At 44.7% G+C, this 20,726-nt stretch overlaps 1 protein-coding gene across 2 annotated transcripts in view; it reads left to right on the top strand.

The window, feature by feature from the left end:
- SART3 (spliceosome associated factor 3, U4/U6 recycling protein) overlaps nt 1-20,726 on the top strand; it is a 30,243-nt gene that overhangs the window by 8,110 nt on the left and 1,407 nt on the right. Inside the window, exons 4-18 of one of the 2 annotated variants that reach the window (XM_023559435.2) lie at nt 315-499; nt 1,628-1,733; nt 2,946-3,070; nt 7,109-7,264; nt 8,031-8,169; nt 8,659-8,766; nt 9,488-9,565; nt 9,685-9,743; nt 10,780-10,889; nt 13,702-13,814; nt 14,772-14,848; nt 15,927-16,095; nt 17,653-18,107; nt 18,842-18,994; nt 20,313-20,503. In XM_023559435.2, the coding sequence (XP_023415203.1) occupies nt 315-499; nt 1,628-1,733; nt 2,946-3,070; nt 7,109-7,264; nt 8,031-8,169; nt 8,659-8,766; nt 9,488-9,565; nt 9,685-9,743; nt 10,780-10,889; nt 13,702-13,814; nt 14,772-14,848; nt 15,927-16,095; nt 17,653-18,107; nt 18,842-18,994; nt 20,313-20,503 (2,224 nt within the window). The remainder of the gene's footprint in view (nt 1-314; nt 500-1,627; nt 1,734-2,945; nt 3,071-7,108; nt 7,265-8,030; nt 8,170-8,658; nt 8,767-9,487; nt 9,566-9,684; nt 9,744-10,779; nt 10,890-13,701; nt 13,815-14,771; nt 14,849-15,926; nt 16,096-17,652; nt 18,108-18,841; nt 18,995-20,312; nt 20,504-20,726) is intronic. The other variant, XM_003419247.4, reaches the window with a different exon arrangement.

Here is a 20,726-nt window from a genome sequence, read left to right as displayed (position 1 = left end):
TTACAGCCTTGGAGACCCTATAGGCAGTTCTGCTCAGTTCTGTAGGGTCACCATGAGTCGGAATTGACAGCAACTAGTTTATGTACTGTTGACGCGTTGCTCGCTCCGCGATTATTTACTTGGGAACACTGTTAAAGCTGTCGCTTCTTTTCAGGCTGCAATAGTAGTCTAGGTGAGTTGCAGTTGTTGGTCATGATGCTCTTAGCTTTTCGTGTAAACATGTACTTTTTTGGTGGGTGAATTTCTTTTGCCATATGTCAGTTGTGATTTTGGGGACTTCATAGCCAGAACTAAAAGAACACTTCTCATTTTAGGTCCTAACATTTGGCTGGAGTATGGCCAGTACTCAGTCGGTGGGATTGGCCAGAAGGGTGGCCTTGAGAAAGTGCGCTCTGTGTTTGAAAGGGCACTGTCATCCGTCGGCCTACACATGACCAAAGGACTCGCCCTGTGGGAGGCTTATCGGGAGTTTGAAAGTGCGATCGTGGAAGCTGCTCGGGTGAGTGCCTGCATCTGTGACCTGTTCGTGCATCTGAATAATCAAGGGGTGTCTTTTTAAGTAGTTTTGAAATTATTATTTTGAAATGAATCTTACAGCTAACAGCTCACAAAATGGTCTTCTCCAGTCTCCTGGTAGGTAAGCAGTATAATAAGTAAAACCAGTAGTTTTCATGGAATAATAAGAGTGAGTTCTTTGACTTAAAAGCAGGTGACTTTTCAATTTATTTTCTGATACTTAAAAATATTACAGGTTAAGTTACATGATTACATGTGAATGTACAATGTGAATTTATTTGTGAATGTCCCTCCCCCCAAATATCATGTCTAATAGTAACTGTGAGAGGAGGTTTGACCCCATCATTTGCATTTTTTAGACTATAATTTGTAGAATTTTGCTGCAGCGTCCCTCACTGTGTCTGCGTGTGCACGCAAAGTTACCACTGGTACACAGTGGAGCCCTCTTGTAGTTAAAAAAAAAAAAAATGTAGTTAGCCCGTTACTATTAAAGTAGCCTCAGTCACGGCTTGATTACATCCCTGTTTAGTATTCTGCAGCGGGGCCTCCGCTCACCCTGAATGAAGGCATCACATCTACCTATTTGCGTGACATTTGTTGCGCTCTCTATAGTGTCAGACATGATTCCTGCATGGACTCTGCTCCCCACTGTCGGACACCTGCCTGTCCTCTGAACATTCTTACCACTGTGCTTTCACCCGGGCCATTCCTTCCCTGGGAGACTGCAGACTCATCCCAAATGCCAGCTCCCGCACCAGTGCTTCCTGACTCTCTCTTTGCATAACAGGACTCCCCTCTAGGACTGTGGCCTGTTCTTTGAAACTGGAACCTGTGATACTTAGTACAGCACCGTGGTACTTTGCTTTTATGACATTTTCTGCCTTACTATAGTCATTTGGATACATTTCTTTTATTCCTTGCTTCCTCTCCGATATAAGCACTTAGAGGTAGAGATAAGCATCTATTTTCACACCCCTTATAGCAGTTGGCATGATACCTCATGTATAAGAGGTCATCTACATTTTTTTCACTTTGAACCGAAAATTTGTTAAAAATTTTTTCAAGTAGGAAGAATCAAAGTTTGTCATTTACTACTAATTTGCTTCTTTAGCCCATAGCTGACTTCCTTTCCCCTTTTGACCGGGAACAAACCTTTGATTCACAGCTTGAGAAAGTCCACAGTCTCTTCCGGCGGCAGTTGGCGATCCCACTGTACGGTAAGAGAAACGGCACGTCCCCATGGTTTTCAGAATGCTTTGGGGGACGTTATGTAATTAGACCTTTCACAGCATCCGTGAGGCAGGAAGGGCTGGTGTTCTTGTCCTTGTCAGGCGCTCACTCTGGATGAGCTTCTTGGCAAAATGGTACCTTGAATTGTTAGTGCTCAAGAGGCAGGCCTAGAAGCCTGGCATCCTGACTCCCCACTGAGATCTCTGTCCTACTTTATGACCTTGTTGGAAAGGGGGAGATGAGTCCTCTGAAAGGAATAGGCAAGGTGACACCCTGTATTCTGGGGAAACTTTATGAAGAGTTCCATTATTGAAACTTTTCTCTTTAGGAGTAACCTCTTCTGCAACAGAGTCGGGGTTTTACTGGGCTTATATCATTTGTCTCTGAGGGTTGATTTGGTTAGAAGCATTCATGTCTAAATCTCATGGGGTTTGGTGAAGGTTCATCCTTTTTAGGTGAATGTATTTTCGCAAGCCAAGCCTTTGTGGCTGTGCAGCTGTGAGCGTGTGCAGTGCTGGGAGGAGCTTTTGGAGTTCAAGAAGAGTTGGGCGCTGCCATCTTGTTTTTTCCCCAAGGCATGATTCTGCAGTGTCTATATTCAGAACCTCTGGGCAACCTCACTTGAGCCCAGGTGTTGTTTATCTTTTCACCTCATGGTTTATTTGGATCTGATTTAACAAATTACAAAGTGGCTGTCCAATTGAACACTTGGGGGACATGCAGAAAAGGCTAGAGCTGAGCTGGCAGGTAGATTTCATCTCACGTACCAACCCGAGGCAGCATAGCATAGTGATTAGAGCATGAACCTGAGTCACACTGCCTGGGTTTAAATCCTGGCACTACCATTATCTATAGACAAGTGACTTAATCTCCCTTTGTTTGTTTCCTCAGCTGTGAGATGGGGATCCTAATAGAACCTACCTCCCAGAGTGTGAGGATCAGATGGGCTAAAGTGTGGGACGTGTTAGAACATGGGGAGCACTAGCTAAGTGATGGAGAGTGTTGGTAGAGTTGCCTGGGACAGTGCTTTGGAACAGATTCTAAGGCCAAGTTGGGCTCAGCAGAAGAGGTCAGGATTTGATCCGGAAGGGCTGCCCTGGCCACAGATGTGGGAGGGGCCTGAGTGTCATGGTTAATCTGTGTTTACGTTGCTAAAACCCAATGACAAGACCCACGGGACTGAATCCATCTTTCAATAGATATGGAGGCCACATTTGCAGAGTATGAAGAATGGTCAGAAGACCCAATACCGGAATCGGTAATTCAGAACTATAACAAAGCGCTACAGCAGTTGGAGAAATATAAACCCTATGAAGAAGCACTGGTAAGTGTTGGCTTCTTTGATTGTACACTTCTCCCTGTAAACTTTTCCTCCTGGTCAGTAGTTGCAAGTAAAATGCTATCTTTTAAAATTTGTCTTATTGTGAAACATATAGGGTACGTAAATATATGTATATACGCAGTTTACATCATAATAATAATAAACATTTACGTACCCACCACCCAGGTTAAGAAATAGAGCATTGCCAGTTCCTTAGAGGCTCCTTTGTGCCCCCTCTCCGATTGCCTCCCCCTCCCCGAGAGGTCATCACTTTCCTGATTTTGTGATACTCATTCCCTTGCTTTTCTTTATAGTTTCACAACCTATGAATATATCCTTACTTAACGTGTTGTTTAATTTTGGTCGTTGTTGAACTTTTGTGTAATGGAACCATCCTGTATATTTTCTCTCATTCAGCGTGCTTTGGGTGTTATCGTGTTGATAAGCATAGTTACAGCTCATTTGTTTTCACTGCTCTAACGCCGGCTTTGTATACCACAGTTTATCCACGTCGATGGACAGCCAGGTTGTGCAGCCTCGTCCTGCACGTTCTTGGGCGTTACCTTCTGGTACTCATGAAGAAAGAGTTTCTCTACTGTGTCTACCCAGGAATGAAATTGCTGGATTGGAGGGGACTGCTGAACTGTTTTCCAGGCTATCAGTGGACACTCCTACCAGCAGTATCTGAGGGCTCCTGTTGCTCTTGCCAACCTTGGATATTGACACACTTAAATTGTCGCCAGTCTGAAATGTCTAAAATGGTGTCTCGTTATAGTTTTACTTTGCATTTCCTTTATTACTAAGGATGTTGAGCATCTTTTCACATCTGTTGGCCACTTGGGTTTCCTTTTTGGTGAAGTGCATGTTCAAGTCCTTGACCCATTTTTCTGTGGGTTTGTCGTTTCTAATTGATCCGTGGGAATTCTGGCTATGAATCCCTATTTTAAGTTATATTGTCTGAGGCAGGATCCACTTTTGTTTTTCCGCACAGAGAACCAGGTGTTCCAGCACCAGTTTTGCTAAGTCCATCCTTCCCTCACTGACGTACGGCCCCACGCCTGTCATAGGTTAGCTGTCGTGTGTATCTGTTTCTGGGCTCTCTGTTCCCTTCCGCTGGTGTTTATCACACTGTTGCAACAAGTTTGATCTCTGATAGAGTGAATCCCCCCACCTTGCTCCTCCTTAGTAGGGTCTTGGCTGCCTTTAGCCCTCCTTAGTGTTCCCATCTGAATGTAGAAATCAGCTTTTCAAGTTCTGTTAAAACAAAAAGGAAACCGTGGAATTTTTTTATTGGAATGACATTGAATCTGTAGATCCATCTGGGGAAGAATTTAGATATTTAAAATACTGAGTGTACCAATCTGTGAACAAGATATAGTTCATTACTTAGGTCTTCTTATCTTTCTGTAAATTTTGTAAGTTTATCCAGTGTCTTGAACACATTGTTAGATGGCTTTCTAAGTTGTTTTTGATACTATTGTCCATAGCATCTTTTAAAAGATTTTGTTTTCTGATTCCTGGTGTGTAACATGCAGCTGGTTTTTTATATTCATTTTTTATGTATCAAACTTGGTGAATTCTTATTAATAGTGTATTAATAACTTATAGATTCTTTAGGGCCTTTTGTGTTGACAGCAATATTATCTGTAAATGACATTTCCCCCCTTTCTTGTTCTTAGAGTGCTTCATGTACCAGGCCTCAGACTTATGCCCTTCTTTTCTTGTATCTCTCTTTTCTTTTTGTTTGACCCACAGGCATCATTGTTAATATTGAATTATTCGGTCACAGTTTGTTTAAACTGACTGTAGCCATTTCCCGCCGCCTTTGCTCTTCATTCCTTCCTGCATCCTAGATCTTTGATCAGGGATCACTTTTCTTTTTCTTGAAGTACACCCTTCCGAGTCTCCTGACTAGAGATCTGCTGGTGACAGAGTGTCTCAGTTTGTGCTTGTCTGAAAAGATTTTCACTTTGCTCTCCTTCTTGAAAGTTATTGCCTTAGGGTGTAGACTTCTAGACTGACAGTTATTTTTTCTCAGCGATGGCTGTCTTTTTGTCTTCAGGCTTCATCGTTGCTGTTGAAAAGTCAGCTAGCTCTTGGTTTCTTTGAAGGTGGTCATTGTGTTTTCTCTAGCTGATTTTTAAGATGTCTTCAGTATGTTTTGGCGCCTCGTATTGTCATTACAGTAGGTCTGGTGTGGCCGTCTTTTTATTTATCCTGCCTGAAGTTTGTTGGGCTTCTGGACTCTGTTTTGGTGTCTTTCGTAGTAGGAGCACAGACTTGTAGAGCCGGATCACCTCAGTTTCCTCAAATATAAGATGGGGGTAGTAATTGTGCCTGCCTCATAGGGTTTGTGAAGTTCTTAGTACATGTTAGGGCACCAGAAGTTGGCTTCACTACTCTCCTTACCTCCCTCCTTCCTTCAGATTTTGTCCTTAGCAGTTCTTTCTTGTTCCTTCCCCAGTTCGTTGATGACTGTTAGAGGATGTGTTTTGTATTTAATCCAGCAGTTTCAGTTGTTTAAAATGGCAGAGTGTGACTGGGCGATTAATTCACCATTGTTATTGGAAACCAAGGCTCTGAAATGTCGTCTTTCTGTGCACAGAGCCTTGTGTGCTTGCTTGTCTTTTTTTTTTTTAAAAAACAATACTTTATTGTGTTTTTGGTGACAGTTTACACAGCAGTTCAGGTTCCCATTCAACTATTTCTACACAGATTGTTTTAGTGAACATTGGTTACGTCCTTCACAAAGTGTCAGCATTCTCAGTATTTCCATTCTGGTTGTTTCATTTCTATTAATCTAGTTTCTCTGCCCCCTGAGATTTTCATCTTTGTTTTAAAGTACTCGTTGACTGTTTGATCTTATATAGATGATTTTTTTGAAGGAGCAGAGTACTCATGGATGATATTCTTTGTTTTGTGAGTCAGCCTGTTTTTTAGCTAAAAGGTGACCTCAGTGGGGGCTAGTTTTGGCTTAAGGTTTGAAGAATAGCTCAGGGCAGCAGTCTCGGGGAGTCCTCCAATCTCAACCAGTCCAGTAAGTCTGGTTTTTGTTTTTGTTTTTTTAAGGACTTTGAGGTTCTTTTCCACATTTTTTTCCCATTCTGTCAGAGTCCATCCATTGCGGCCCTGACTAGAGTGGTTGGTAGTGGTAGCTGGGCACCATCTAGTTCTTCTGGTCTCAGGGTAGATGAGACCATAGTTCGTTGTAGACTGTTAGTCTTGTAGGCTGTTTTGTTCTTCGAGTCTTTAATTTCCTTCTTTCTCTTTTGCTCTGGACAAGTAGAAAACCAGTAGTTGTATCTTAGATGGCTGTTTCTCTTGTCCTGTTGCTTGCCTGCACACACTTTCTTGCCCTTTCTTTTCTGCAGGTGAGTGATTAATATGCACTTGTGTTTAGCAAAGCCTCCTTGATGCAACCCTCAATCACTTAAACTTTGTTATGGCCCTCAGTAGAGTGTGGCTAAAGAGAAAGCAGGTTGATTTTGAGGCTTTTGTCTAATAAGGATTGTGGTTGTATGTCTTCGGATCTGAGAATTTTCAGCACAGCCTCCTCCGTCTTCTGCGTGCCTCTCTGCATACTTGCAGGAACCATTTGGAACCGTTAGAATGAGGAACCTGAGATAGCACAAGTACTGGGTTATCACAGTTGGTTTCATTCACTCTACTCAGTAGGTCCAGAAAGTGATTTCTGTTTTGGAAGGATGGTTAGCAGCAGCCATTGGAAAAGATGTTTCTCTTTAATTCATTTCTGGATTGATGGGAGATTTAAGTTCCCTGCGGTCTAGGAATGGATTTAGAAAAGCATCTGGAGGCCTGAGAGACTGTTACCTTGAAGAAGGACTTTGGACCACACGGTGTTCGCATCCTGTGCATCACAGTCTAGATCCCACTGTGGAGATGTTCCGGGAGGCAGGATTTGGGGGTTCTTCTCTTGATGTAACCAGTCTTGCCAAAAGTGATTTTATTTGAAGACAGGTTGTGCTACCTGACAGCATCACGTGACCCATTTCAGCGTCAGTGCCCTTTCCCTTCCTCCAGTTGCAAGCAGAGGCGCCAAGGCTGGCAGAGTATCAAGCATACATCGATTTTGAGATGAAAGTTGGCGATCCTGCTCGCATTCAGTTGATCTTTGAGCGCGCCCTGGTTGAGAACTGCCTCGTCCCTGACTTGTGGATCCGTTACAGTCAGTACCTGGTAAGATCATCTCACTGTTCTAATTTTATTTTATTTTTATTGTTGTAAACAATTTAGAATCCATTTAAAGAAAATCGGTAAGAGGGGCAAGTGCCACTCTCTGGACTTTCTCGCTTGCCCCTCCTGCCGGCTCACTGACCAAGTTCTCCTTGTGTTTTAGGTGATTTTAAACCGATCACTAATGAGAAAAATTGATAAGTAGTCTTATTATTGAGGACTTTAGAATATTGATTTTTTTTAAACTATTTCATGGAAGATTTTTAAACATACAGAATAAGTAGACTATTTAGTAAAATGAACCCTAATGTACCCATCACCAGCTCCAACAGTTTTTAACTCACAGCTAGTTGTTGGGTTTCATCTATAGCCTCACCTATTCCCCCCTCTGTGCTATCTTGAAGTGAATCCAGAAACCGTGTTTCGTTGGTAAATAGTCAAACAAAGTCCTGTATTAGGGTTGATGTCTCTTAAGCCTATTTTAGTCTATAGGCTCCCCGTTCCACCTCTCTTTGCAGTCTATTTGCTGAAGAAACCATGTCACAAGAGGCATTCTTTTTTTTTCTTGAGTTTTTGTTGTGCTTTTTAGTGAAAGTTTACAAATCAAGCAAGTCTCTCATGCAAAAATCCATGCAAACCCTGCTATACACTCACAAGAGGCATTTTTAAGTAAATTGCTTTCGTCAGTTGATTGTGCTGGAAATATCTCATGATGGTGAAGTCTTAACAGTCACATTTTATCTCCTGACCCTGGAATTCTTTATCACAGGATCGGCAGCTGAAAGTCAAAGATTTGGTTTTATCTGTACACAATCGTGCTGTTAGAAACTGCCCCTGGACAGTCGCCCTGTGGAGTCGGTACCTCCTGGCCATGGAGAGATATGAAGTTGATCATCAAACGATGTCGGGTACAGATGTTTTTGTGAGAAGACTTGTCAGCTTTATGTCCCAAGTTAGAGACATAGCGCTGTAGTGAAGTTACTAAATCATAATTCCCCAGAGTGTTTCTTTGGGATATTGGGTGTTAGTGAAAAAAAGGACTCTAAGTGGGAGATAAACTGGCTGGGATTTTGGCATCTTTGAGCTTTGTAATATGCCGATAATCATTGTGATTCTCCAAGAAGTCATGGACTTTTCTCCAAACTAGTTTGACCCCGGGACTCTAACTGCAAGACATCTTGTGGAACGAGTACTTTCTAGAACACGGTTTCGCAGTGCTGTAATAGCTTGTCTTGTGAACATGTCACTTTAGCTCATTTCTCTCTGGTGTTCTGTTTTTTTTTTTTAAAGCCATGTAGTGTTTTCTACTTGGTAGAGGTTTGTGTAATAGCCTTGATAATCTTATATTGGCTGCTTTGTGAACTGGCAACAAATCTTGACTTTTTCTTTGACTCCAGCAACCTTCGAGAAAGCTTTGAATGCCGGCTTTATTCAGGCCACTGATTATGTGGAGATTTGGCAGGCGTACCTTGATTACCTGAGGAGAAGGGTTGATTTCCAACAAGGTATTTAAGTTCACCTGTATCACCTCAGAACTGAAGTTCTCTTACGCTGCCTTTTGGTGAGATGCCTCAGTGGCCGAATACACTCTGACTGGGCAAATGATGTAGACTGGCCATTGATAACCCTTTCTCCCCAGAAATCTTAGCTGTTCTCAACTTTAACAAGTCATGCTGTGGATTGTAAAAGAAGAGAGTAACGGTTTTTGTGTTATATGTGGGCTTCTCCCACCCTTTCAGGCTCGCCTCTCATTTCTCTCTCCTCCACCTTCAACGTATCCTAAATGGCTCTTTAAGTAAGACTGTCGTTTTTATCATAAACCTTTGCATCCCTGCAGGATCCCCTGTCGTTGGCCCCCACCCCTCAAATAGCAACCAGAAAAATCCCATTTGACTTGTACTTGGAAATCTATGTCAGCTGTTACCTCATGAGGTAGCCTTCAGCCATTCCGCGTGCCCGTGTCACTCCGGCTTAGGAAGCCGTGTCTCTGCTCTACTATCACACAGCCCCATGTTTGCATTTGTCATCGTGCTGTCCACATTGTCCTCTGTGTTGGTTGTCTTTCCTCCCACTGTGCACTGAGGGCAGGGATGGGGAGTCTGATTGCTGTGCCCCCAGCATGATGTCAGGTGTATAATAGGCTCCCAGGTGATTCCAGTGTAGGGGTAATAAAAACCACGTGCCATGTGGGTCCATAAAGTCGGACTCTTTTGCACTTTCTGACAGATTCTAGTAAAGAGCTGGAAGAGTTGAGGTCCACGTTCACTCGCGCTTTGGATTATCTGAAACAGGAGGTCGAAGAGCGTAAGTGTGGCTCTCGAGCCAGCTGCTTGTGCCTGGTTGTGCTTCCTGTTCTTGGCTGATTGACCTTCTCTGTTTGTCTCTAAATCTCTTCCGTCTTTGACTAATTCTGTCCTCTGAAGGTTTCAACGAGAGTGGAGACCCGAGCTGCGTAATCATGCAGAACTGGGCTAGGATTGAGGTAAGTGTTCTTGACAGATCTGCCAATTTCATCTGCCTTTGAAGAATCATTGTCTAACAACTTGGCTAAAATTGAGCCAGAATCCCAGGTATAGATGTCTAGGCTTGGCAAGGATTTGTGTTATCTATCTAGGTCAGTGCACATTTGTTTATATATTAGTGAAGGTAGTAGCTCCTGGGTGGAAGCTCTTCAGCAGATGTTTGAATGCCAGCCATTCACTTGTCTGCTTTTTCCCTCCTTCCGTCATTGTCTCACATGAGGACATACTTCCCAAGAGTCTACTATTTGCCAGGCACTTTTTGACTAGTCACTAGTGGAACAAGACAGACATGGTCCCTGTGCTAGTAAGGCTTTGATCTAGGGTGGAAGACACACTTTGACAAGTAATTAGAAAACATAAGGACTTAATGCTGGGCCAGGGACACTAAGATGAGTAAGACGTGGAGCCTGCCCATGATCAGCTGATAGGATTACAAAATTCTAATCATATTTTGTTCTCTGAGGGGGCTGTTGGGTTGAAAAGGCTAACATTTATCAAAGGACTGCTATGTGTATCAGGTAGTTTCTGGGTAGGATGTTTATATTGTAACCATTTTAAACACGAGAAAACTGAGGCTCAGAGAGGTTAAGTCACTTGCTTAAGATCACTTAGCTAGCAAGTGGCAGAGCCGAGATTTGATCCTAGACCAGTCTTTCTCTACCAAAAGAAAACCCGAACCTGTTGTCATTGAGTTGATTCTTCTGTCTCTACACTGTCCCTCAAATTAAATACTTGTAGTTAAATTTGATGAAAACAAAGTAGCGATCCAGTACCGTTACGTGCCATGGGCTTCCAGTCTTTGTTCTCAAGAGGCACTGGCAGATAGTTGTCACTGTATAAAGGCTGGAGGAGGCCTGGGGAACGTCCGAGGATTTCTGTAACGCTGCCAGTCACAGGGAGTCGTTTGTGCATGTCTGTGTGAAACCGGTTTTGTCGTGGATGTTGGTGTCATAAAGTTTGGGTCCTCTCGTAACTGAACCTGCTAATTCGTCTTAGGCTCGACTGTGCAATAATATGCAGAAAGCCCGGGAACTCTGGGACAGCATCATGACCAAAGGAAATGCCAAGTACGCCAACATGTGGCTTGAATATTACAACCTGGAAAGGTAACTCACCTGGGAGTGGGGGAGGCGGTGCGTATCAAGCGTACACCAGTCTTCAGCCCTTGCCGACTCCTGCCGGCTTAGATTTGCTCTGCAGAACTAGCTGCCTTGCTTCGTCCTGTCTCTTTGATCATCGGAGGCATTTTTATTGGGCAGAGCTAGAGACTCAAACGCTTTTTGTGCCCGGGGCTCTTCTTATAGCCATACGTTTCTTTTAATCTGTTTGTTTTGTTTTTGGACGTGAACGTCTAATTCGGCTTATTTTAAACAAAGGTGTTTGCTTTGTATATAAAAGAAAACATTGGAAAGCAAAGAGAAAAATGTCCAATCACTTAGCAGTCACTGACCCAGCCATAACCACTGTTTGGTGTATATTGGTTCAGTGTATGTTCTCTGAGACTTTTCTATGCTTAAATTTTATTTCTTACAAAAGTGCAGTTATAATGTACGTGTTATAAACCTTTCAAGCTACTTTAATTAAATAATACGTGTCTAACATTTACAATATGGGAAAGCTATGAGGAATATGGCCAGCTTTTTTATTCAGTATGTCTTGAACGTTACATGTCAGTAAATATATTTCTATACTACCTTTTTTCCTTTTTGAATATTTTGGTTTTTCCTAAACTTAAAAACTAATACTTGAAATTTAAAATTTGAATATTTTACAAAAATGTGATAGAAAGTGAACATTTTCTATAATCCCACCCCGAGAGATGACATCTATTAAAGCTTGTTGATATTTCTCTAGAGAGGTGGTTTTCACAGTTTTTGGTCTCAGGGCCCGTTTATACTCTTAAAAAGTTTTGAGGACCCCCAAAGAGGTTTAGTATATATGGGTTATATCTGTTAACATTTACCGTATTAGAAATTAAAACTGAGAAACTAAGAAAAATTTTTTAGTTTATTTCAAAATAATTCCATTGTGTCTAGCATGAATTATTATTTTTTTTTAATGAAAAATGACTATATTTTCCATATCCCCAAAAATGTTGTGAGAAAAGCGGCAGGGCTTTGCGTGTTTGCAGATGTCTTTCATCTGTTTTAGTGGAAGACTGGTGGACTCTCGTATCTGCTTCTGCATTCAGTCTGTTGTGATACACTGTTTTCATTTAAGAAAATTTGGCCTTGCACAGATATGAAGTTAGAAAAGAGAAGGATGTTTCAATAACCTTCTCAGATAATTGTGGACATTCTTCTTTGATACTACACCAAAAGCCAACGAATGGTGGTTTCATAAAGGTCGGCTCAATGTAGAATCTGAGACCATGTCAGTGAATTTTCCAGGCTCTGTTTCATGACTATCCATTGGTGTGTTTTGCATTTTGAATGAACCTTTTACGCATGGATTATTCCGTAACATCATGCATTGGTCATTTGGAAAAAATTGATTCACTGAGTCATGTCGTTCTCCCAAATGTTGAAACATTTCATTGGACAGGGTTAAAAAAAATCACATTTATTAATATCCCCGCCTATCTCCCTGGTGGTGTAGTGGTTAAGAGCTGTGGCTGCTAACCAAAATGTTGGCAGCTCGAATCCACCGGGCGCTCCTTGGAAACTATGGGGCAGTTCTTCTCTGTCCTATAAGGTCGCTATGAGTTGGAATTGACTCGATGGCAACGGGTTTGGTTTTTTGGTTTTTATCTCGAAAAGTCTTAAGTAGGCAGCTGTCCAACTCACAGTGGCAGATAAAAGTTTTCCAAAATTCTCATTTTCACTTGAAAGCTTGGATTTTATCACTGGCAACAAGTACTGAGTGGTTTTCCTTGAGGTAACAGACTGCCTTTGTTAACTTTCAAGAAAATGTGCCGAATCCCCGTGCTGAATAACCATAGCTTGTCAGTTAGCTTTTCTTTGAAGTAAAAATGGTATCCCGTGGAAAAAGCGACTAGTTCAGCTGGCAACTCGGACAATAGCGTGTGTATTTTTCTGAGACAGCCATTGTGCTTTGGTCTGCAGCAGGGGGGCTTTACGTGGACTTCCAGTTTCGTCACAGAATAGCCAAAACACGTGCAGTGCCTTGATCTGTGCTAAGGGCCGCCATTGCTTTTACACCATCTGTGCAAAGGTCAACACAGTGAAGAAGGCCAGCAATGTTGTAGTGTTACTATGAAAGCAGCTTGACCTGGGAGGCCACCTGAAAGGGCCTTGAAGGCCCCCAGGGGTACACGGATCCCGTTTTGAGAACCACTGCTCTGAAGTTTTTCTAACTGTCCTGTGGTAGTATTTACCAATATTTATATGGGTTTATAATGATTTCTAAACAGAAATGAGGACATACTGTTTCTGACAGTGATTAGCAGTGTATTTCCATGTCAGTACAAAAAGATCTGAGTCTGGGCATGATTTTCAGCATTCCTTTGGATTAATGATTCTTCGCTCTGGTAGGACTGGATAGAATTTCCCTGGGGACTATCAAACCACACAGAGTCGCTGGATTAACTGCCGCCCTCCATGTGTTGCACAGTTAAATGTTGTAAAGGCAGAAATGTTACCAAGGCAGGAAAGTGTTGCAAAGCACTGTCCCAGGTCCCCTTTTCAAGAGTACCTACCTGGTAAGGGAAAGGGCAGGTTATGAGGAAGCGCTGGTTTTTTACTATAAGGTCTCTAGTGTAAAGAGGAGAAAACATTAAAAGTAGTGCTAGTGCAAATAGCTGTGGATAGTTCTGAAAACCAGAGTCTCATCAGAAGCTCAAACCGTCAGCGAGCTTTGGTCCCTTGGCCCGGCCTGTGGGAAGAAGACTTCCCTTCCCTTCTCTCTGTGAGAGGGTTTTTATGTCTCGGGGCAGCAGCTGTTTGTTTTCTGCCATAGGGCGCATGGAGACACGCAGCATTGCCGGAAGGCTCTCCATCGGGCTGTCCAGTGCACCAGTGACTACCCCGAGCACGTCTGTGAAGTGCTGCTCACCATGGAGAGGACAGAAGGTAGGGACCCTCGGTGCCTTGCTTCTCACTTGATCTCAAGAAGGAGCATCTGGTTTTTGAGTTCCTGTCAGGACAGATTGTTTCTCCAGCTACCTCCAGGATGCTGTATGCTTAGAATGCCACCTGATGCTCCACTGGGGAGGGAACCCTCCTGCAGCTCCTCTCAAATCTCCACGGGCAAACAGGGCTCTGGGAGGGAGCTCTCGTGTGGGCTTTCTCAGACTCCTTTGTTGTGAGGGGCTGTCCTGTGCCTTGTACAATGTTCAGCAACCCCCAGTCATGACAACCACCAGTGTCTCCAGACACTGTCAAATGTCCATTGGGCAGGCTCGCCCTGTGGAGACCCCCTGCTCTAGCAGTGTTGTGCACACACCAGGAACGTGTAGGCAGCCAGCTGTGTGTGTGGGGGTCATGTGGCATCCCCGGGAGGGTCAGGGCCTTCGACATTAAGGTGTGTGACCACAACCAGTAGGCAAACAGCGTGAATCTGTCCCCTCGGGCACTGGTGTGGAGTCTTGGTTTGAGTGTCTCAGAATTGGAAGTAAAGCCACCCAGACGACAATGACAGCAATAACGGCAGCAGGAAAAAGAAGAAACATCCCAACGTTTATCACTTTGAGGAGGGGCCGTTCACCTCTTTGAGCTCTTAAAATTCTTCAGTCTTAATATAAGACTGAATTAGAATGGGTTTTCTTAGTCTTTATCATTGAGAGCCCAGAATAGAATGCTTTCTAGTTTTCAAGTCTGTTTTCTGAAGAAGAGAGGGTTTAAAACAAACCTGGACGGACTGTTTGAATTCTAAACCTTAAATCTATGCTAATTGACATTTTCTTAAAACAGGGAGCTAACTCTCCTGTGCATTCTGACTGATGGGAGAAGTCTAGGGGAATTAAGAAAATTTGATATTACATTCTTCAAAAACCTAAAAAGTGAAGATTTGTTTTTTCTTCTATTAAGGTACTTTAGAAGATTGGGATATAGCCGTTCAGAAAACAGAAACCCGACTAGCTCGTGTTAACGAGCAGAGAATAAAGGTAATGATGGTATTTATTGGAAATCTTTGGAATCTCTGATACCAGCTTTGCCTGTGTTTGGTGTGATAATTTCTTGTCAAAACCTTTTAGGTTTTCTTAAGAAGCATCTTTTACTGAGAGTATTAATTAGGAAATATTTGAATCAATATTTAAACCTGTCATGTGCCATCTTCTTAGATCGTTTGAAAACTTTAGCCCCAGCAGTAAATACTCTTTAGTGGAGAGTTTTGGCTCTAAAATTTGCTGGAATTGATTAAAAAGAATGGAAAGGGCCAACCAGGTCCTTCTTAACTCGTATGTGGCAAGGAAGCATCACGGAACCCAGTGAATAGAAGATGAATACCGCCAAATGACTTAGGGCCCTAGTGTTAGAGTTCTTTTTTTCTGGTGAGGCTGTTAATGAGGGTATTGTTAAAAGAGCTGTGGACTTGAGATACAGAGTACTAAGGAGCCTGGGTAAGCCTGGCGCAGGAAAGCTCTGTGCATGTCCTCTCGTCTTTTTCATGGTCTCTTCACTTGGGTAATGGATTTCCAAAGAGTCCTGGTGGCACAGTGGCTGAACGCCCGACTGCTAACTGAAAGTTTGGTGGTTTGAACCCACCCGCCAGCCACTCTGCGGGAGAAAGATGTGGCAGCCTGCTTCCGTGAAGAATTACTATGTTTTTAAGCAAACAATGCGCACCTTCTACATTTGTTTGCCAGTTTTTTTTTTTTTTTTGCCAATTGCTCCCTCCTCCCTTGAGTTATTTTCATAAGCACCGCTATACCAATTTTTTTCTCACAAGTGGCTGTAAAAAAAAGCATAGCACACTTATGGAAACCCCTCCAGTGGGGAGGGTGCTATCTGACAAGTGTAAAAAGCACACATTATTTGCATAAAAATGCAGTACAGCCTTGGAAGCTCTGTGGGGCAGTTTTGCTCTTTTCCTGTAGTGTCACTATGAGTTGGAATCGACTCGACAGCAATGGGTTAATGGATTTCCACGCCCTCTGCCCTTTCCCCTGTCTTCTCATCACAAGTCAGTGCAGTTCATGTCATTCCTGCTCCTAGTGATGTGTCACATTCTCAATTTTTCAGGCGGCGGAGAAGGAAGCAGCCCTGGCCCAGCAAGAGGAAGAAAAAGCTGAACAACGGAAGAGGGCCCGGGCTGAGAAGAAAGCACTGAAAAAGAAGAAAAAGATTCGAGGTGGAGACAAACAGAGAGCAGATGAGGACGATGAGAAAGAGTGGGGCGATGACGAAGAAGGTAACACTTTCTAGAAATTTTATTTTGAAACATCTCAGGCTTACTGAGAAGAAGTTGCACGAACAGCATGAAGAGTGTGTTTTTTCCTGGAGGCTGGAGTAGTAGCAGGCCAGAGCAAGGCACAGTGCTTCGTCACCCTTCTCTAGGGCAAACAAGGACAGTCTTGTACAGAACTGTAATACAGCCATTAAAATCAGGACATTAAGAGCGATACGTGACTACCATCTCATCCTCAGCCCAGTCAGGGCTCACTATTTGTCCCCACAGCGTGCTTTGTAGCAAAAGGACCCAGTTCAGGAGCAGGTGTTGTGTTTAGTTGTCCTGTCTGTTGAGTTTCCTTCTGTCTGGAACAGTCCTCAGTCGTTCCATGACTCTCATGACCTTGACACTTTGAAAGAGGACAGGCTCCTCATTTTGGAGAGTGTCCCTCAGCCTGGGTTAGTGCAAAGTTTCCTCGTGATGAGCTTTAGGTCGTGCGCCTTGACAGCAGTGGTCTAGGAGTGATGCTGTGCCCTTCTCATCATGTCCTGTCAGGTGGTTTCCATTTGTCCCTTTACCGCCCTTCAGAGCAGAGTTAGACAAATGTGACCCTGTAACTGTGGTGCTGTGTAATTGGGGCCGTGGGAGACTTAGGTGTAAATCCTGGTAGAGGCCACAGAAAGCTCTGGTGGGTCAACTGTGCAAGGAAGATTTCACAGAGTAGGAGGGAGCGGTTGTCAAGTGGAAAAGGAGGGTGGGGTAAGCCAGACAGGCAGCGCTGGCAAAGCATGAAGGCCCCAAACAGCCGGGCGTTGACTGTGAGCTGCAGGTGAGTGGGTTTGCACCCAGCGCGTGGCAGAGGGGCAGGTGCAGTGGTAGATGAGGCTGCAGCATTAGGCAGGCCCTGCTCAGGGACACTCTTGACTGCGGTGTGCAAGGGTTTAGACATTACTGGGAAGGCAGTGGGGGGCTTCCCCTTGAAAGGGCGATTAGAAGGGGGCTCAGGTCAGATTGAGATTCCGCAGTGTCCCTCTGGAGGCAGTGGTGAGAATGGATTGGAATTAGAGTATTGTTCGGCTTTCTTGAAGGACACAAACGGTACTGAGAGTTATTTAGGTACCTGCAGTGCTTTTCAAAGTGGCCTGTGAGCATACACATCAGAGTCCTCTTGGGTACTTGTTGAAATGCAGGCTCCCAGGTCCCATCCCATACTTCTTTTGGGGGGCTTTGTAGGAGAAGGGTCCTGGAATTTGCTATCTGTAGTTTGAGACCCTCTGGCCTTTTATATAATTCAAGAGGGCATGGGGATCTGTGTTTTCACTGCCACGTGATGAGTACATACTTGGGACCCAGGAAACAGTGGGACAGGTGCTGGGCCACGAAGGACCTCGGTGGTGGACATGGTGCCTGTAGCTCAGTATCTGGACTGAGTGGTAAGTGTCGTCAGGTGCAACTGTTATGGATCATAGATGGGCCATTTGTAGTAGGGAGAGCTCACTCACTTGCTAAGTACATTTAACAGCTTACTGCAGAGAAGGAATCATTAATCGTTACTGCTTTTCTCTTCAAAATCTGCAGAGCAGCCTTCCAAACGCAGGAGGGTTGAGAACAGTGTTCCTTCAGCCGACAAAGCACAAGGCACAGGCGTGGAAGCGGGCCTGGCTGGCAAGAGGGCACCGGTGGATGTTGGCCCCCCTTCCAAGCAGAAGGAAAAGGCCGCCTCCCTGAAGAGGGACATGGCCAAGGTGCCCCACGACAGCAGTAAGGACAGCATCACGGTCTTCGTCAGCAACCTGCCCTACAGCATGGGGGAGCCGGACGTGGCGCTCAGGCCTCTGTTTGAGACCTGTGGTGAAGTGGCCGAGATCCGCCCCATTTTCAGCAACCGCGGGGACTTCCGGGGCTACTGCTATGTGGAATTCAAAGACGAGAAATCTGCCCTGCAGGCCCTGGAGTTGGACCGGAAAAATGTGGAAGGGAGGCCGATGTTTGTTTCCCCCTGTGTGGATAAGAGCAAAAATCCTGATTTTAAGGTATGCTGGTGGAACAAAGAAGGCCTCTTGTGTAGGGTAGCTTTAGACAGACTAGCCACTTTTTTCCCCTGCGGCAACTAATACAATAAACTGCGAAAGCCGGAACCTATGTAAGGCGGAAACCTGTCAGAGAAGGAAAACGCAAGTATTTTCCACACAAATGAGCGATAGAAAAGTGGTGAGCCTTCACCTTGTCAAAGGCGGAAAACTTGCGAGACCCGGAAAAACAAGGCAGTCTTGTCAAGTTCCAGCTCTCACAGGTGTCATTGTATTTAGAATATACACAGAATCTTTGTACCGCGTGAAGAACTAAACTTACAAGCTTGCTGAGGTCTGTTTTGAGCAAGTTAATGGAGGTCTGACTTACAGCTTGGTCACTTTGAGCTTGCATTAGTTCATATAATGATAATAAAATCAAGCATTGTAACACTGGGTACTTTCCGTTAAGTGCTTCGTAGTGACAAGGACTGTGCTGTTTTACATATTACCTCACTGAATCCTCACCCCACCTGTTGAGATTAGCTACTGTTATTTTTGCCATTTTACAGATGAGGAAGCAGAGGCTTAGAGAGATTGAGTGACATGCCCAGGGTGAGCCAGTCTCTAGGTGACAGAGCCAGGTTTGACTCTGCTCCCCTGATGGGGCGAGTTCCTGTGGATGCAGTGGGACTGACCAGGTGGTGGTGTGCTGGCTGGGCCTCGAGTCGTTGACCTCTCCCTCCTCCTTCCTGTAGGTGTTTAGGTACAGCACTGCCCTGGAGAAGCACAAGCTATTCATCTCGGGTCTGCCTTTCTCCTGCACAAAAGAGGAGCTGGAGGAAATCTGCAAAGCCCACGGCACTGTGAAGGACCTCCGACTGGTTACCAACCGGGCTGGCAAACCCAAGGTCTGCATCTGAGTGGACGGGATGGCTCTTGGCCTTCTGTGCTTGAGAGATGGCTCAGGCGAGCCTCGTTTTCCATCCTTTCTGGGATGACTTAGTTCTAGAGGGGGTTTCTGGTTTGTCTGCTAAGAAACAAGGGACACCCTGAGAGTATGGGCCCCGGACACCCTTATAGCTCAGCAATGAAGTCACTCTTTTGGTTCACTCTTCAGCCAAAGATTAGACAAGGCCATAAAACAAAATGAGGCTAAATGGGCACAGCAGCCCAGGGGCAAGGATGAGAAGGCAGGTGGGGACAGGAAAGCTGGTAATGGGGAGCCGAAGGTCAAGAAGAAGAGAGCTTTGACATGTCGTGGGGTTGGCAGCCAATGTCACAAAACAATACGTGTATTATTTGTTCAATGAGAAACTAATTTGGTGTGTAAATCTTCATCTAAAGTACAATAAAAAGAAACAAGTGATAGTTTCGTAGAAAGATAGGTACACTTAGCTCTGCATATACTTGGAGTCAGATTAATCTGTTAGTAGCTAATTGCACTAAAAGAGAGTAAGGCGTTAGAAAAAAAAACACAGATTAGCAGGGCTGCAGTGCGAGCCCCTGACTGTGGGGCCTGTGGGGCTGGGCTGTGGCCAGAGGCACGTGGGGCCTTTTGGTGAGGTGCCCTTCCTTTGCACCTCCCTTTGCTTCCTTCCCCAGACTCCTCACTAGGCCTCCAACCATGTCCCTCCAGGCCTTCCGCTAGAGTGTCTCTGGTTCCAGTCCGCTTAATGACATCCTCCTCTCCTGCCCCTCTCTACCGAGATGCCTCCTTTCAGTCTCTTGTGAAATCGTTTTGCACCCCATGTTGAGCAGTGGTGTTCAGGTGTAATTTTGGGTTCTCTTTTGTTCTGCCACTACCGTCTGCTTTCCAGGTTAATGGAGAGCTGGCTGTGTGAAGTAAGGGAGGGGGCTGGAGACCCAGACAGTAGGGTTCACCCTGTGTTCAGTCCGCCTCAGTTTGTTTGCTGGATTTATACTTAACCTGTCTTTTTCCCCCCACCCCATCCCTGGAGAAGTAGAAGGTACCGAACTTAAAAAGGTTTTCCTGAGTTAAAATCAGTAGGTATGATAGGGAAGAGAAATAGAGTAAGAGACAAACCTACAGACAAAGACTGGCAGCAGTGGGAGGCTGGCTGAAGTCATCTGTTGGTGGGGTGTCTCCAGTGTTCTGGCCCACTGGAGCAAGGCTGAGGGTATTGGTAAGGAGGCCTCCTGACCTGCCTGAGGAGGCTGCGTCCTGGATGTGCGTCATCTGACCTGCTCTGGATTTTGCCCTTACAGGGCCTGGCTTATGTGGAGTATGAAAATGAATCCCAGGCGTCGCAGGCTGTCATGAAGATGGATGGCATGACCATCAAGGAGAACGTCATCAAAGTGGCAATCAGCAACCCCCCTCAGAGGAAAGTTCCAGAGAAGCCAGAGGCGAGGAAAGCACCAGGTGGCCCCATGGTGCCGCGGCAGATTTACGGAGCGTAAGTGTCTACGCGCTGGCTTAGGGCACACGTTGTCCTGGCTAGCACCAGCTCCCTGACACGGAGGAGTACATCATGGATTAGTTTCCTGTTAGGACAGCGGGTTAGTACAAGAGCTGGGCCTGCTGCTCACGGGAGATCCCTGTGGCTCGGTGGAGCAGTCCACACACAGTGCAAGCCCTAGGCCACGTCAACTGTTTCCTGAGTAGTTTTTGCCGGTTTA

This window comes from Loxodonta africana, chromosome 19, assembly GCF_030014295.1.
Source record: "Loxodonta africana isolate mLoxAfr1 chromosome 19, mLoxAfr1.hap2, whole genome shotgun sequence".
Classification (NCBI taxonomy): domain Eukaryota; kingdom Metazoa; phylum Chordata; class Mammalia; order Proboscidea; family Elephantidae; genus Loxodonta; species Loxodonta africana.
This window is presented reverse-complemented; position numbering and strand designations above follow the sequence as displayed.